This window comes from Babylonia areolata, chromosome 21 (assembly GCF_041734735.1).
Source record: "Babylonia areolata isolate BAREFJ2019XMU chromosome 21, ASM4173473v1, whole genome shotgun sequence".
Taxonomy (NCBI): Eukaryota; Metazoa; Mollusca; class Gastropoda; order Neogastropoda; family Buccinidae; genus Babylonia; species Babylonia areolata.
Window position 1 is genome coordinate 16,934,902 of NC_134896.1, and position 15,050 is coordinate 16,949,951.

Below are 15,050 nucleotides of genomic sequence, written 5' to 3' on the forward strand. Positions count from 1 at the left end.
TCGCGCCAAACAAGACCCCGAGCCACCACACAATCCAATGGGCAGGCCCCCAGAATGTTCAGCCCAAGTGAAAAGAAGAGGGAACTGCTCCATGGTAGACGCCACCATGTACCATTAGATCTGGTAATAAATCCTAATGATACGGTTGAATATGATTAGGGATGACGATATAGCAGTACTAATTAATCAGTTAATTAACTGATTGATTGATTGATGTATTTTGATTTTCTTCTTTCCTTCATTCACTCTTTCTTTTTCTTTTTCCTTCCGTATTTTTGTTTTGTTTTTTTCTTTTTCTTTTTGTTTTTTTTCTACCGTTCACATTCCATATTTCTTTCATCGTTCAATCATTCATTCTTCTGTGTTTCTTCGGTCTGTTTTTTTTTTTTTTTTTTTTTTTTTTTAAACTTTATTCAGTCATTCTTTCTTCCGTCTTGTCTCGTTCGTATTTGTCGTCGTCGTTGTTGTTGTTGTTTCCACATTTCTCCCTTCGTCCGCTCTTTCTTCCTTTCATTATTCACTCTTTCTTCTTTCTTTCTTTCTTTCTTTCTATCTGTCTTCCTGTCTTTCCCCAGGGATGGTGGAAGAAGGCAGCCCGAGCGAACCCCGGAGTGTGTTCTCTTCCAAAGCAGGATGGATTGCACCTCGCTTCAGTACGAAAAAGAATTGTTATTCTTCTTGCTGCTGATCTTGTCTTGCCTTGTCTTGTCCCTGTTCTTCTCATGCATTGTCATTGTCGACACCATTATCATCAACATCACCATCAGCATTGTTATCCTTCATCAGAATATTTATCGTTATATATGAGATTGTGCGTGTGTGTGTGTGTGCGTGTGTCCGTCTGTCTGTCTGTCTGTGTTATATTCCGTTGAACGTTAACCCATACACAGCATTGGTTCTTGCAGTACATGTGAGTTTCTTGCAGATTTTATGCATATAAAGTGACATTTTTCTTTTGTTTCACTCGGATCTGCAACAAACTAACACCGGATGTGTGACCTTTAAGCATTCAACGTGTTTCGACAAAATGGGAGAATACAAAAAAGGCAGAGAAAGCAAAATCATCACACACATACACGCGCGCGCACTCTCTCTCTCTCTTTCTCTCTCTCTCTCTCTCACACACACGAGCGCGCGCGCGCGCACACATACATACACATTTCCACACACACGCGCGCGCTTGTGCATGTGATATAACTATGAGAACGAGCAGGAAATCGAGTTTAATTTCCCTCCACCTGCACCTGATACAGTCATGATATTGTACTTTCAGATGGCCAAAAATTTGAGCTAAAGGACGGTATTTACCGCTACGAATTGGACTCGCGCAAATCACCCAAACGAAAGAAGAGGAGCACCGCAGGATTCCGAATGAAGACTCCAACTGGAAACCCAGAAACTGATACAAAGCTGAAGTGGAACCGGAGCGAAATCGAGAAAAGCCGCATCAACAGCATGCCCCTGATGAGACATGTCCTTCAGATGCCGAAAGGGGAAGCCAGTCAGATCTCGAACAGTCACGAACTGAGAAAAACTGTACACTTCGAGATTATAAGGATGAACTTGACGAAATGTTACCAACCGAGAAATGTCAAAATAGATACGCCAAAAAGCGACGTCAGCGAGAGCGTCACCAGTGAACCCAGTCAGATCTCGAACAGTCACAAAAACGAGATTATAAAAATGAACTTGACGAAATGTTCCTCATGGGGAAATGTCAAACAAGAGTCGCCAAAAAGCGGCGTCAGTGAGACTGTCACGGATAGAGACGTTATGGCGCCAAGAGGAGCCGTCACTAACCTTGGGATGGAAAGGATCGTCAACAGTGTGGTCATACGAAAGACGCACAGAGAGATCCCCAACACGGCCCCCACGACACAAGCTCCAAACAGTGACATCAGAGACCAGGTTATCACCGTGCGCTCGGACACCAAGACCCTGACGCAGGAACTCACCAATTGGATCATGGAAAATGACATCAGCAGGCAGGATTCAAAGGGCATGAGCCCAGATGTAAAACAGAAAGACCTTAAGACGCCAAAGAGAGACATTACCCTTCAGAAAGACACCAGCAAGCCTAAATGGAAATGGAATTTGCATTTTGACAATACTCTCGTCTTCCACAAAATCAACAAGAGCGAAATGGAAACAACCGACGTCCCCCCAAAGGAGCCAAAGAAAAGCCGCAACAATCCGTCAGCGGACAACGATATTATCCAGGCCACAAAGGCGAAAGCTAACAGAGTACAAGAAATGATTGAAATCGTCAACTTGCTCTTGAAAGGGGACGTGGACTACAAGGAAAAGTTAGCTCGTCTACGAGACACTGAAGTGGAGAAGATGCAGCGGAAGAGATCGCCCAGGAGAGTGCGGGCGGCCAGACACCACGGGAAAGAGCTCCAACCTCCGGGCAGAAACGACCAGACACAAGCTGGACTGCAGAGCCTCCAGTCCACCCCCAGTCCTGAAGTGGAGATGCCAGAGCTATCTGGCAAACTGGGGCAGCAATATGGCGACAGGAAACAACCACCTCTTGTCATCGACCCAGAAAACACGGGAGTCCAAGTCATGGACAGTGAGTTCTAAAGTTTTCTTTCTCAGATACGACAGTTTCAGCTTGAACTTTTCAGTGGTCTCTTCATTGGCTAAACTAATAAGAAAGTTTTGGGTTGGACAGGCTGTGAGTGTACTAAGCTCACGGCTGCATCAAAGTTGCCTGGCCACAGGCGCCCGACCGTGGCAGTGCAGCAGACTGTCATACATTGAACTGAGTTCTATGCCAGTGTTCCAGTCGATTCTAACTAAAGGAAACTTTCTGCTAACCAGAATCGGGGAATCTTTTCCAACGAGTTCTGCAATCGTTCGAGAAAATCTTTGGAATAATGCGTTGCGTATCTGTACAAATACGATGTGCACGTTTATGCAAAACGTGTTTTGGAGTTTGAACATGGTCGATGTATAACCACTGTCATGAAATGTGTGGAAAGAGATGTTATAACTCGACAGAATCTGCACAGGTAAGCGTGGTAAAGATTTTTATAGCTTGGAAGAATTTGTACATACATATGTGACCAAGAGCTATGCTTGCTCCAAAACTTGCCTCACGCACAAGCTGTATCAGCAGATGACAGTTTTCACAACTAACCTGTGCTGCGCAGAATATGTGTGACGTCACTCCCAGTTTGAATGCAAAGCCGCTAACATCATTTTGTTCTCACCAGACAGCCTACTCCTCGACCAGCGTCGCGGTATGCTATTGGCTGAGCTGGAATCTGTGTTTCTGCACCACCGTATTTAATTAATATATCTTTTGTCAGATCAGTAAACTACAAGTATTATAAACTGGCAGAATCGTCGTGATTCCATCTCTAAGTCTATTCCATTTATGTTTGCCTATGTTTAACTGATTAGCGCAGTTTGTAATTTTCAGCGATGAGCTCGTTAAAACTGAACCTGTTCAGGTGACTTAAATTAAGATTACAAATTCATCGTAAATAGTCAACACTTCATTTTATACTCATTAGAAGGTAGGTGTTGAGCTCTTTCTTTTGCAACTTATCCGACGAAATCGGTTCAGGAATCATTTAGAAATCTGTCACTGAACACCTTGTAAGAAACACAGTTGTTGTCAGATTTGGCCAGATTAGTGTCGATCTGCTCGCAGCACATGTGATTGTCTTTGCGGTCCGCTTAACCTGCATAAATTGGCACAGTGAGTGATGAGTGGTCATTTCATACCTGGTCAGTCATCTGACCAGAGCTGCTCTCTCTCTCTCTCTCTCTCTCTCTCTCTTGCTGTGTCACGAGCAGTGTTGTGTCGTGTGTCCCCACAACGGCTGACATCTTGCTACGTATTGCTGTAAGTACTAGTGTATAGAATGTGATGATTTGTAAATTGTATTGTTCGACACAGTACTTGTGTTCATATGGGTATGTTCAGTTATTGCTTTGTTCAGTTAATGCTTTGACATGTTAGTCACAGCTCGGCTATGATTGATCTAAATAATCGCCATGTCGTCATATGCTCATAGCAGTATTCAATTTGATTCTTCTTAATGTCACAGTCAGTGACGTCTCTGGGCACTGATAGTTTGTTTGAGAATATTCTAGTGAGTGCATATGACACGTTCTTTCTCATTTGCTGTCACTGATGAAGGTTAGTGTTTCACTGATTCTCAGTACTCTAAGATGTGTGTAGTATTCTGTCATGATTACAAGATAGTGTTGGATTAATATCAGTTATTGGTTAAAACTACCTAATATGTATCAGTCTGTTAATTGCAATTTAGTTATCATGCTCTCTCCTATACGGCTTACTCCAGTATAGTGCAACATGATAAACTGATTCATTTGAGTCACTTTGACACAGTATAAGCTTTACCTAATCTATACTGTCAGTGTACTTTCACTAAATCAGCATAGCTTCAATCACTTTAACAGCTCATGGAGCTGCTACTAAGGTATGGAGTAAGTTTGACACTGAGAAGATGGATAGCAGCAGCGCTTCAGAAAAGAACCGTCGTCCTACACCTTGGAGATTGGATGTCTGCACCTTCTAAACTATCCATGGGACTGCCACAAGGGTCTCCACTCTCTCCTGTCATCTACAATGTCTACACAATGGGCCTTGCAGACTTAAACAACAATGGAATAGCTCGGGTGCTTACTCTTGCGGATGATGGCCTGGTCTTCAAAACTTCGAAAGATGCTCAGGAAAGAACTAAAGCCGTCCAGAAACAACTAAACAATATTGCTCAATGGTGCAAAGACACAGGATCTTCCATCAATCCAGTGAAAGCCCAAACGTTGCTGTGCACCCTCAACAACAGAACCGCGAGCAAATCACCACCTTCTGTGTCATTCGATGGGATTCAGATCGAGAAAACTGAATGCCTACGCTACCTAGGAATACACTTCGACAGGATGCTGACCTTCAGAAAAAATACGGAAAATACTGTTCTCAAAAGCAAAAAGGGCCTTTCAGTCTTAAAGGCAATGGCAACCAAACGTATTGAACAACGCCACCTCTTCCTGCTATACCAGTCACTCGTCCTCAGTGTGATCGACTACGGACTTGGGCTAACAACACCGTCTCAAAGCAACCTCTTAAAATTAGAAAGAGTTCAAAATGAAGCTATGAGGCTGATCCTTGGAACAACAAAAGACACGCCCACAGAAACCATGCGATACCTGCTTGACCTTCCTTCAGTGCAGGCCAGAAACAAGTTAGAACAGGTCAAGACCTACTTCAAAGCATTAGAAAACCCTCAAAACCCACTGCATGACGCAGTCAAACAACCAATCTATAGGCAGCCGTCTAGGACGAGGAAGATCATAGATGGGGCAAGCAGAAAACACAATCCAGCTAGTATGCCGACTACAAGACCTGAAAGAAACAAAAGAATGGGAGAAAAACCCCAAAAACCTCAACCATCTATTCAACACAGCCATTTCATCCACTCTAGGAAGACATTGTCGGGAATGGCCAGAGGGCAAAACTGATGCGGAAGTGAAGCTACTCATAGAAGAAAACAGTAAAGAAGAGGACATCATCATATACACAGATGGCTCAGTCACCAGACCAATCCGGTTGGGGATTCACTGCAAAACAAAATGGAAAAACAGTTAGGGAAGAGAATGCTGCCTACAAAGTCACAACCTCCAGCCTAACGATGAAAGTTGAAGCTGTGACACATGCCCTCCAGTGGCTATCGTCCCATCCATACGCCCGGAAACCAACATGCCTTGATTCTAACCGACTCAGTGAACCTCATACAGAAAATTGAAAACGGAATTGGAAGCCCAGAGTGGCATAAGGCAATGCGCAACTTTCAGATTAAAAAACTCACATGGTCATACTGCCCGGGACATGCAGGAGTTAAGGGAAATGAGCGAGCTGACAGACTTGCTGATAACGCAACACCGACGAGCGGCCTACATCTAGGAAAATCGGAAATCCTCAGAAAAGTCAAAGAATATCAAAAAGAACAGGTACAAGGCCATCACACCATCGATCGCCTCAAAGAAATAAAAACAGAGAGAGGGAGCGGCCGTAAGTATAACATGAAAGATATAGCACGATGCTTTGCAAATCAAACAAATATCGGCATCATTTCCAAACCAACATTGCGCAAATTTCTTCAAAACGGAACAGAGTCTCTGTGGGCTTTTCCAAATACAATAGACTGAGCAACACACTAGACGCCACGTTCTTGGCATCAGAGATCTTTTCCCATCCCTCTTGCGGCCAATCAGTGGCAGTCTCTGTGCGTGTGTGTATGTGTGTGTTTGTGTGTATGTGTGGGTCTGTGTTTTTGAGTGCGTTTGTGCATGCGTGAGAGTGTAAGTGTACACAAGTGTCAGGAGAGTTCTGTGCATGTGTGTGTGTGTGTGTGAGGGGGAGGTGGGGGTGCAGGGAGGAGGTGGGGTAGTGGATGAGGTATGTGAGTGTATGCATGCCTACACTGTGGGAGCAACAGGATATTGGAACGTATATATATTATATATATATATATCTTTGTATATATGTGTGTGGGGTTGGGGTGGGAGATATGGGCGTGTGTGTGTGTGTGCTTGTACAAGTAAGCGTTCATCTCTGTGTGTGTGTGTGTGTGCCGTGGAAGCTGCGATACATAGACTAGAAATGAGTGTGCGGAGGAGGGGGGTAGAGGAGGTGCAGGGTAATGTGTGTGTGTGTGTGTGTGTGTTGGAGCTCATGTACGTTTATATGTATTTGACTGTGCTTTCATACCTTTGAAACTGCGTGTTTGGTGCATATCTGTTATGCATGTGTGGGTGTATGTGTGAATGTGTGTCTTCATGTTTTACATTTATTTGCTTATTTATCATCATTGTTGTCTCTTTTTTTTTTCTTTTCTTTTTTTTTTCTCATTACTACTACCTTTTTTTATCATAAATATTATTTATTTATTTATGTAAGCTTATCTATATATATTTTTTTTTCTCAAGGCCTGACTAAGCGTGTTGGGTTACGCTGCTGGTCAGGCATCTGCTTGGCAGATGTGGTGTAGCGTATATGGATTTGTCCGAACGAAGTAACGCCTCCTTGAGCTACTGAAACTGAAACTGAAACTAACTGCACTGTTTGAATGTATTAGAAATGTCATTTGATGTCAGTGTTTGGTCTTCACACATATGCATTACCAAGTGGTAGTCTTTCCATGTAATATGTATACATGTGCTTTATAATTCACTTGTGCCGACAAGTTGTGCTAATGACATTTGTTTGTGTCATTCCAGGCACCGTCTTCTCTTTTTATATCTTCTGTTCTTCTCCTTTAGTTTTTATCTTCTTTTCTTATGTTCTCATAACTATTGTAAATAAAACAATAGAAAAACCCATTTGTGACTGGCCTCTATATGTTCCTGGCCTGTGCGCGGGAATTCTTGCCTGTCCTTTAATTCAGTAAATCATCATTTAGTTTAGTTCTTTTGTACCGTCCGTACCTTGAATAACCACTCGGTTCGGCTACACATAAGCACGTTTATACCGAGCGTGATTGGTTGTCAAAATATATTAGGATTTGCACAGATATTACATTTATGCAAAGTCAGGATTTTCTGGAGGAGGTTGCGGTCTTTCTTGTGATAAAAAAAAGAGTGCTTAGAATTGTAACGTGGTAGAATTTGTACAGATATTGACACGTTGATTGAGTTGTGATAACCTTGTGATATTTGTACAGATATAAGCACGTTTATGCACAGTGTGATAGGGAGTTGTGATAACGTGGTGATATTTGTACAAATATAAGCACGTATTCGTTCAGCGTGATATGGAGTTTGTGTTTACGTGGTAGGATTGGTACGGATATAAGTACGTGTATGGAAAGTGTGATAGGGGATGGGCTGATGTGGTAAGATTTGTACAAATATCAGCACGTTCGTGCAAATTATGTTCAACCCAAGACTCAAGCCTGAACAAATTGACCTTTAGGGGGTGTGTTAACATGATTGGATTTGTTCAGATATAAATCTTCACCGAACGTTTGCTTATTTTATTCGTTTGGTTTTGCTGCTGTTGATGATGATGATGTTGGTGATGATGTTATTATTTCTATTTTTGTTTTTTTGTTGTTGTTGTTTGCGTTCGGGTATTTTTTGTTTGTTTGTTATGTTGTTTTGTTTTTGCTTTGTTTTGTTTTTTATTGTTGTTGTTGTTGTTGTTTTTTGGTTTGTTTGATTTTGTTTGTTTTTGTTTTCTTTTCTCTCTTTTTTTGGGGGTGGGGGGGGGGGGGGGGTAGGTGGGTCCATTAAGTTACTATATACCTCCTTTTCCTCACATTGAGTGTCTAAACTGTGAAATGCTTTGTTGTTTGTTTGTGTTTTTGCGGTTGTATATGTATTTTTTCTATGCGTCCACTCTGTTATGGATAAATATATTCTTAAATGAAAAAAAGAATAGAATACGATCAATAAATTAAAAGGCTTTGTATAGACGACTGGATCACTCCTTCTTGTAGGATGCTATGTGAAAATGGGGTCCATTGTGAATGCCCGAGTCAGAGCGTAGAGACAGGGTTATTGTGTTTGTGTCTTATATATATATATATATATATATATATATATATATATATATATATAAGTATCACAAAAAAAAGAAAAGAAAGAAAAAAAAGACTCCGATATATCATACAATATCACGGGAAGTTATGAAATACCAAGCGCGTCATCTGTTGATGGAACTCTCCTTGGTGGCTCATAATGTGTGTGTGAGTGTGTGTGTGTGTGTGGCGAAGGTCACAACATGACGACCTCGGAAAAAAAACCCAACAAACACAAGAAAATTTGGCAGTACAATAGAGCTTTATATTTGTATTTAAAATCTATCAAACTCTGAACAGTAACCAGTCATGGCAAGAACATGGGCAAAAGGTCATAGATCATGCCGGCCATGACATGTTATGCCACATCCAAAATACATCTTGTCCGTTGGTGTGCGCCATGGTTTGAATCAAAACATAATCTTTTTGAAGGCCTGTGTTTGAGTCCTGTTATTGTGAAGAACAGAAGAGCTTCCGTTTATGAACTTAACGGTGTAGTCTGTCTCTTAATTAAGTTTATAAGCGGAAGCCCGTCTGCGACAAATCATTGAGTTATGGTTTGGTAAACTCATTTTGCACATATTCATGAGAACAAACGTAGTCTTGAGAGATTATGAATTACATAAGATAATTTTAAGAGTGCCTATCAGACAGTGAACTAACCTCCAGAATGCCAAACAGATTTTCTCTTAATGTATCAAAAAAAAACCAAAAAAACAGAAATCAACCCTGGGAGCTTTTCACATCTTTTAGCGAAAGGTCAGATGTTACACACAGCCCCCCATTACCAGTATCATTTTTGGTCGTCGATGGCTAACTATTACTATTACTCTGAACAGTGCACATTTGCGCACATTCACTTTTGATGATATGAAAATGTAACAACAATAAAAACAAAAAGAAGAAAAAACCCTAATGAACATCAAGATGGTATCTGTGAAGTATGCCATGTTCAAGGCGAGGTATATCAAACAATGATATAATCATATAGTAATGATATACGGTGTCGTTGTGAACGATTGTGTAGCCTACGTGTGTATTTGAATCATTTTTGGCAGTATTCTGTTAAGTGGAAGTTAAAGGAAAAATCACCATTTTCGTGTGCATGAATCACTGTTCGGTTGTTCTTTTTTTCTCAGTATTATCCATAAAATCATTCTATTGACAAATATTTTTCGTGCATGAATTCTATCCAAAATTGTACTGTTCACCAGTGCCATGCTGTTGTAAATGCTTGTAGTATTGCTTTGTCAACACTGAGTGGCTGTGCAGTTCCAGAGACAGAAGATAGGAAGACATCTGTGATGACCACCTCGGTGGGAGTGTTCATCTGTCTTCTGGTTTCGGTCGGCATCGGCATGGTTCTTTTCAAGAAAAAGTACGCTCTCTCTCTCTCTCTCTCTCTCTCTCTCTCTCTCTCTCTCTCTCTCTCTCTCTGCTTGTGTGTGCGTGTATATATTCTTCTTTCTCTTCTTTTCTTGTTTTTATTTCTATCCCCTTCTTTATGTCTGTCTGTCTGTCTAACCTCATGTATGGCTTTGTTTCTTTCTTTCGGGATTATAATAATATAGGTTTTGGTTTGATTTATCCGCACCTTTTCTTTCTTTTTCTTTTTTTTTTTTAACTCCAAAAGGACTCGTCTCGGACTCGCAAACATTTTAGTTTCAGTGAGTTGTTAGAGTGTGCGGACTGATCTTTATACGTTACACCATATCTGCTGTGAAAAAAAAACGGAGCATAAATCCAGCGCGCTGGTCGGGCCTTGAGAGCCAACTATAACCTAGTGGAAAGTGTTAAAGTAAGTTGAAATAAAATAACGAAGCAAACAAAAAACAAAAACAACCCCCCGCCCCCACCCCCACCCCCACACCCCCCAAAAAAAGACAAAAGGGAGACAAGCTGCACTGCATCCTTCGGCCTCTCTGTTGCAGGAAGCATTTCATCGATGTGGTGGAAACGGCGAAAGTAGCGTATGAAGCACGGGTATGTATCGGTCAGCAATAATTCATTGATGACAATCAAAATTCGGAAGCCTGTATTGTTTTCAGAGCACACTGTGAAACCTCCACACCACTCCAAGATGCTCCACCTCTCCACCTGCTCCACCGACAGAACACATGAGTTCACCAATGGTAGATTCTCTTCTACGGGAGCAATAAAAAGTGGAGTTCCTCAAGGATCAGTTTTAGGGCCACTTCTGCTCTGCATATTTATCAATGACCTTCCTTTGTCTTTATCAGACTCCAGAATCTCGTGTGACCTTTTTGCAGATGACACTTCCCTTCATTCCAGTGCTGCCAGCGTTGCCTCAGTTCAGAATTCTCTTCAAACGGGCTTAAATGATGTTTCTAAATGGTGCAAATCCAACTGTATGACACTTCATCCCAAAAAAAACAGAGTATGATTATCACGTCAAGACAAAAGCACCAAGAAAATCCCCTTGTTCTCACCCTGAATGTCGATGATACCTCCATAGATCAAGTTCGCGAGCACCGCGTCTTGGGAGTCATAATTGATGAAGAACTGAAATGGCAAGCTCACATTGATTCTGTCTGTAAAAGGTTGGCACGCAGTCTGTTCTTATTCAATCAGCTCAGACCTTACATAAACAGTGAAGCTCACAAAATGTTCTTCCACGCTCACTGTCTTTCTCACGTCAACTATGCATCTGTTGTCTGGAGCTGTGCTGCAGATGTTCATCTTAAGAAACTAAATTCTCTCCACAAGAGAGCAGCCAGATTAATTCTACCAGATCACTCACTGTCAACGTTAGAAAAGCAAGCCAGATTAAATATCCTTCCACTTCAAAACCAGCTAGAATTCAGCAAAGCATTACTCATGTACAAAACACACAATAACTTGAACCGCAATATCTCCAACACCTGCGCACATGAGCTTCATGCCGATATGGCTCTAACAAATACATTTTGCCACGTACCCGAATTGATTTGTTCAAAACTAGTTTTGCATTTTCGGGTGCATCCCTGTGGAACTCCCTTCCTTTGCACATACAAACGGGCAGTTCTCTTCCTATTTTCAAATCAAGTCTGCATAAACATCTTCACCCCTTCCAACAGTAAATAACTCTGATCTTTGAATTACTGTAGACAGTAACAAAGGGGTCAGTTATGTCTTATTTATTGTATCAGTCATTGTTGCTGTTGTTCTTTCCTTGCTTTCTCATTTCATCGTGTTTTGTTTTGCTCTTTTTTTTTCTTTTTTTTTCTCTTTTTTTTTCTCTCGTTCTATTTCTTATGCATGCATAATCTATTCATTTCGTTCTATCATAATGGTGACAAGTGTTCAAGTAATATTGGTGATGGTGGTAGTCACTGTAGTATGCTGCACTTGCCAACATAGATTTCAGAGACAGTAACAATACTGTACCTTTTGAACACCCGGGTGTTTCTGGAACTTCTATATTGATGACATCTCTCTCTCTCTCTCTCTCTCTCTCTCTCTCTCTCTCTCTCTCTCTGTGACTCACTGTCCTATCCATCTGTCAATCTTAGTGTGGGAGGGGGAGTGAGGGGGTGCTGTCAGTGTGTGTGTGTGCGCGTGTGTGTATGTATGTGTGTGCGCTCGCACGCGAGCGTCAGTGTGCGTATGCATGTGTGTGCACGGATGTGGGTGTGTGTGGGGGGGGCCGGGGGGTGTTTTCTTCATTATGTATACAATTCTGCATGAAAACCTTTTCCTTTCATTTATGTGTGTGCTATTTGTAATAGATGTAGATTAGCAAGGACAGATTGGAAGAATAGGCAATGCCTAAAATCTTAATCCTTGAATAAAAACGTTTTGAGTTCTTCTGAGTTCTGTCTCTCTTCTTCTTCTATTTCTGCTTTACTCTCTCTTTTTTTCCCTGTCTCGGTATCCTTGTCCCTGCGCTGGCTTCTACATGTTCTGTGCATATTTCATCATATGCTTGGTAATTATTGTACACACACACTCACGCACACCACCGAAAACGAATTCTCAGCACCAGTATCACAGCAACAATTAAGGAATGAATAAATGAATATACACGCATGTAATTCTACCCTCTCAGAGGGCGCCACCTCAAAACCACGGTTTGAGTGTGCGTGCTAGCTGTTTGGGCCAGTCAATGTGTGTCTGACTTGTCTGATGACCGGTCGCTTATTTCACAGCTCGCGTCAATGTGCTGATGCGGTTTTTTTTTAAAATATATAATAAGACTCCCTGCCCTGCTTACAGTTACTAAGATTGTGCCTTCACAGACTGGGACATCCTTGGCCGAGAGAGCAGGCCTCGTACAGAGCGGAGTGACGGCCAAAGGAGGCGCTGCTGACACCACGACGACTGACGACACCACCGAGCCTTCCTCAGCCCCGGAGTCGGCGGATCCAGGCAGCGTCATTAACTAGGATCTTTGGGGACCCATGTTGTGGTGGCCTCAGTCCCTGTGTGTTTATTTGCACGACGTTATGGAAATCATCTATATGTTCCACCAGGTCCAGACTCCCTCAAAGTTTTTATGTTCAGTATGCGTTGTGTTAAAATCTTTTTCGCATTATGAGTACAATCTCATGCAATATTGATTCGTACCTTTTCACCGGTTTTGACCACTGACCACTACTAAGTGTTTGTTTGATGAAACATATAAAGACCTGGGGTAGCGTAGACCTGAGGGAATATAGACCTGGGGGAACGTAGACCAGGTGGAACATAGACATGCTCCCACGCTATGTGATGTTGGAAGTGTATAGGGACTGGTGTGGGTTCAGGACCATACCGTTCTGGCCCGCATGGCTGTGAACACACGTCTCGTATACTTTGATTTCATTAATTTGTTGCATTGCGCTAATATGGGGCATACTGCGCAAAGCTGCAAGGCTGTGCAACTAGTTCGATCACGGGCTGTATTCGGCAAGTCTTTGTTTGTCCCAGCTTTGTTTTGTAATGTTAATTTTGATTCTTTCATTCATTCATGCATATATCTGAAGTAGCTAACGGTATTTGTGAAGCCTTTTTCCTCAGTTGTTCGGCCGGTTTGTTATTTGATGTCCTTGTTTATTTGTCTATTGATATGTATGTATTCTTTTTTTTTATTCATATATCAATTTTTCTGTTTGTTAATTCGTATATCTTTTGTTAATTCGTGTATATTTATTGACTGATACAACTAGCAGATTTTGTTATATTATGTGGTGCTTTTTGGTTTTCCACGTTCGCAGTTAACCATCTTGAGGAACGTATTCGAGAGAATCTATTGAGTCTTTTTTTTCTCTCTTCAGTCCCTCCAGTTCTCGTGTAGACATTCAACTTGGTTGTGGTCAGTAGTGTCTGTGAGCCCCCACCCTACCCTCACCCCCACAAAGTGTTGTACAGTACTGGAAAAAAAAAGTTTCAAAGACTTCTGGACAGTGTTGCCAAACTGTTCGGTGTTTGTTTTGATTTAAGCATTGAATATTAACCCTTTCACCGCCAGTCAATTTAGAGTACAAAATTCCCTTGTGGGATAAACACAGAAAAGACAGTGGCTAAGAATAACTGGGGATTCCCTGTGCAGTGTATAGAAGATTTGGCCTATCCTACCACCGAACATGAAGAGCAGTAGGTTCATGGATAACAGACCAATGAATGGTCACCTTTCAGTGACATGGGTCCTCTTCCACGCCTGTGCATAAATGCGAGCTTGGCGGTGAAGGGTTAAGTTGCAATGAAAGCAACATTTTGAAATTAGTGGAGCGGTGACCTAGTTTTAATGCGCCAGACCAGGAAGCGAGTGTCCATGGATTCGAGTCCCATATAAAGACCGGGACTTTAAAACAAAAGAATTGTCAGTGACAAAAATGATTCTGTATAAAATTCCACTTCTTTCGTAAAGCAAATACACTTGCCGACAGAAGAAAAAAAAACGATAATGGATGGCGTTGTAGTTCGACGACGTACTCTCACCGTGGACCATCCATGGTCCAGTTAAAAGGTTAAAAGTATGAAATGTTCTCTTTCCGCCATTCAACCTTTCGAGCCGAAGTCAGGAATCCATTCACACCTGGGTGGAGTGGGAGAAACCAGAGTAAACTGCCTTTCCGAAGGCACACACAGTACCAGGCCAAAATGGGGCCTCACACTCTGACCACTGGCCAACTCTGGATCAGTCGTCCAATGCCTGACCGATTCTTTCACTGTGTTTTCTATGGTCCAGTACAATTTCCCATCCTGACTTGATCGAATTCTCGGATGGAAACTCAACCGCTGGATCTGATGCTTTGCGATTTTCATAATCATATGGATCGTTCTGTTGAAAGTGAATAAAACCATTTAATTTTGTCACAGATTATATATTGTGGCATTTGATAACTTTCTCTGTGTGTGTGTGTGTGCGCGCGCGCGCGTGCCTACATGTGTGTGTTTGTGTGCGCGCGCGTGCGTATGTGTGTGTATGTGTAAAACAAAGAGGATCGTGTTATCTATGTGTATTATTTGTGTGTATAGTACACATACACAGGCTTCCCAATCTGATTA

At 41.8% G+C, this 15,050-nt stretch overlaps 1 protein-coding gene across 1 annotated transcript in view; it reads left to right on the plus strand.

Annotated features, from left to right (window-relative positions):
- LOC143296573 (uncharacterized) overlaps positions 1-13,612 on the plus strand; it is a 47,342-nt gene extending 33,730 nt beyond the window's left edge. The window contains exons 7-9 of the mRNA XM_076608597.1: positions 576-653; positions 10,493-10,544; positions 12,800-13,612. Coding sequence (XP_076464712.1) covers positions 576-653; positions 10,493-10,530 — 116 coding nt within the window. The 3' untranslated portion in view covers positions 10,531-10,544; positions 12,800-13,612. The remainder of the gene's footprint in view (positions 1-575; positions 654-10,492; positions 10,545-12,799) is intronic.
- Positions 13,613-15,050: the final 1,438 nt, after the last annotated feature.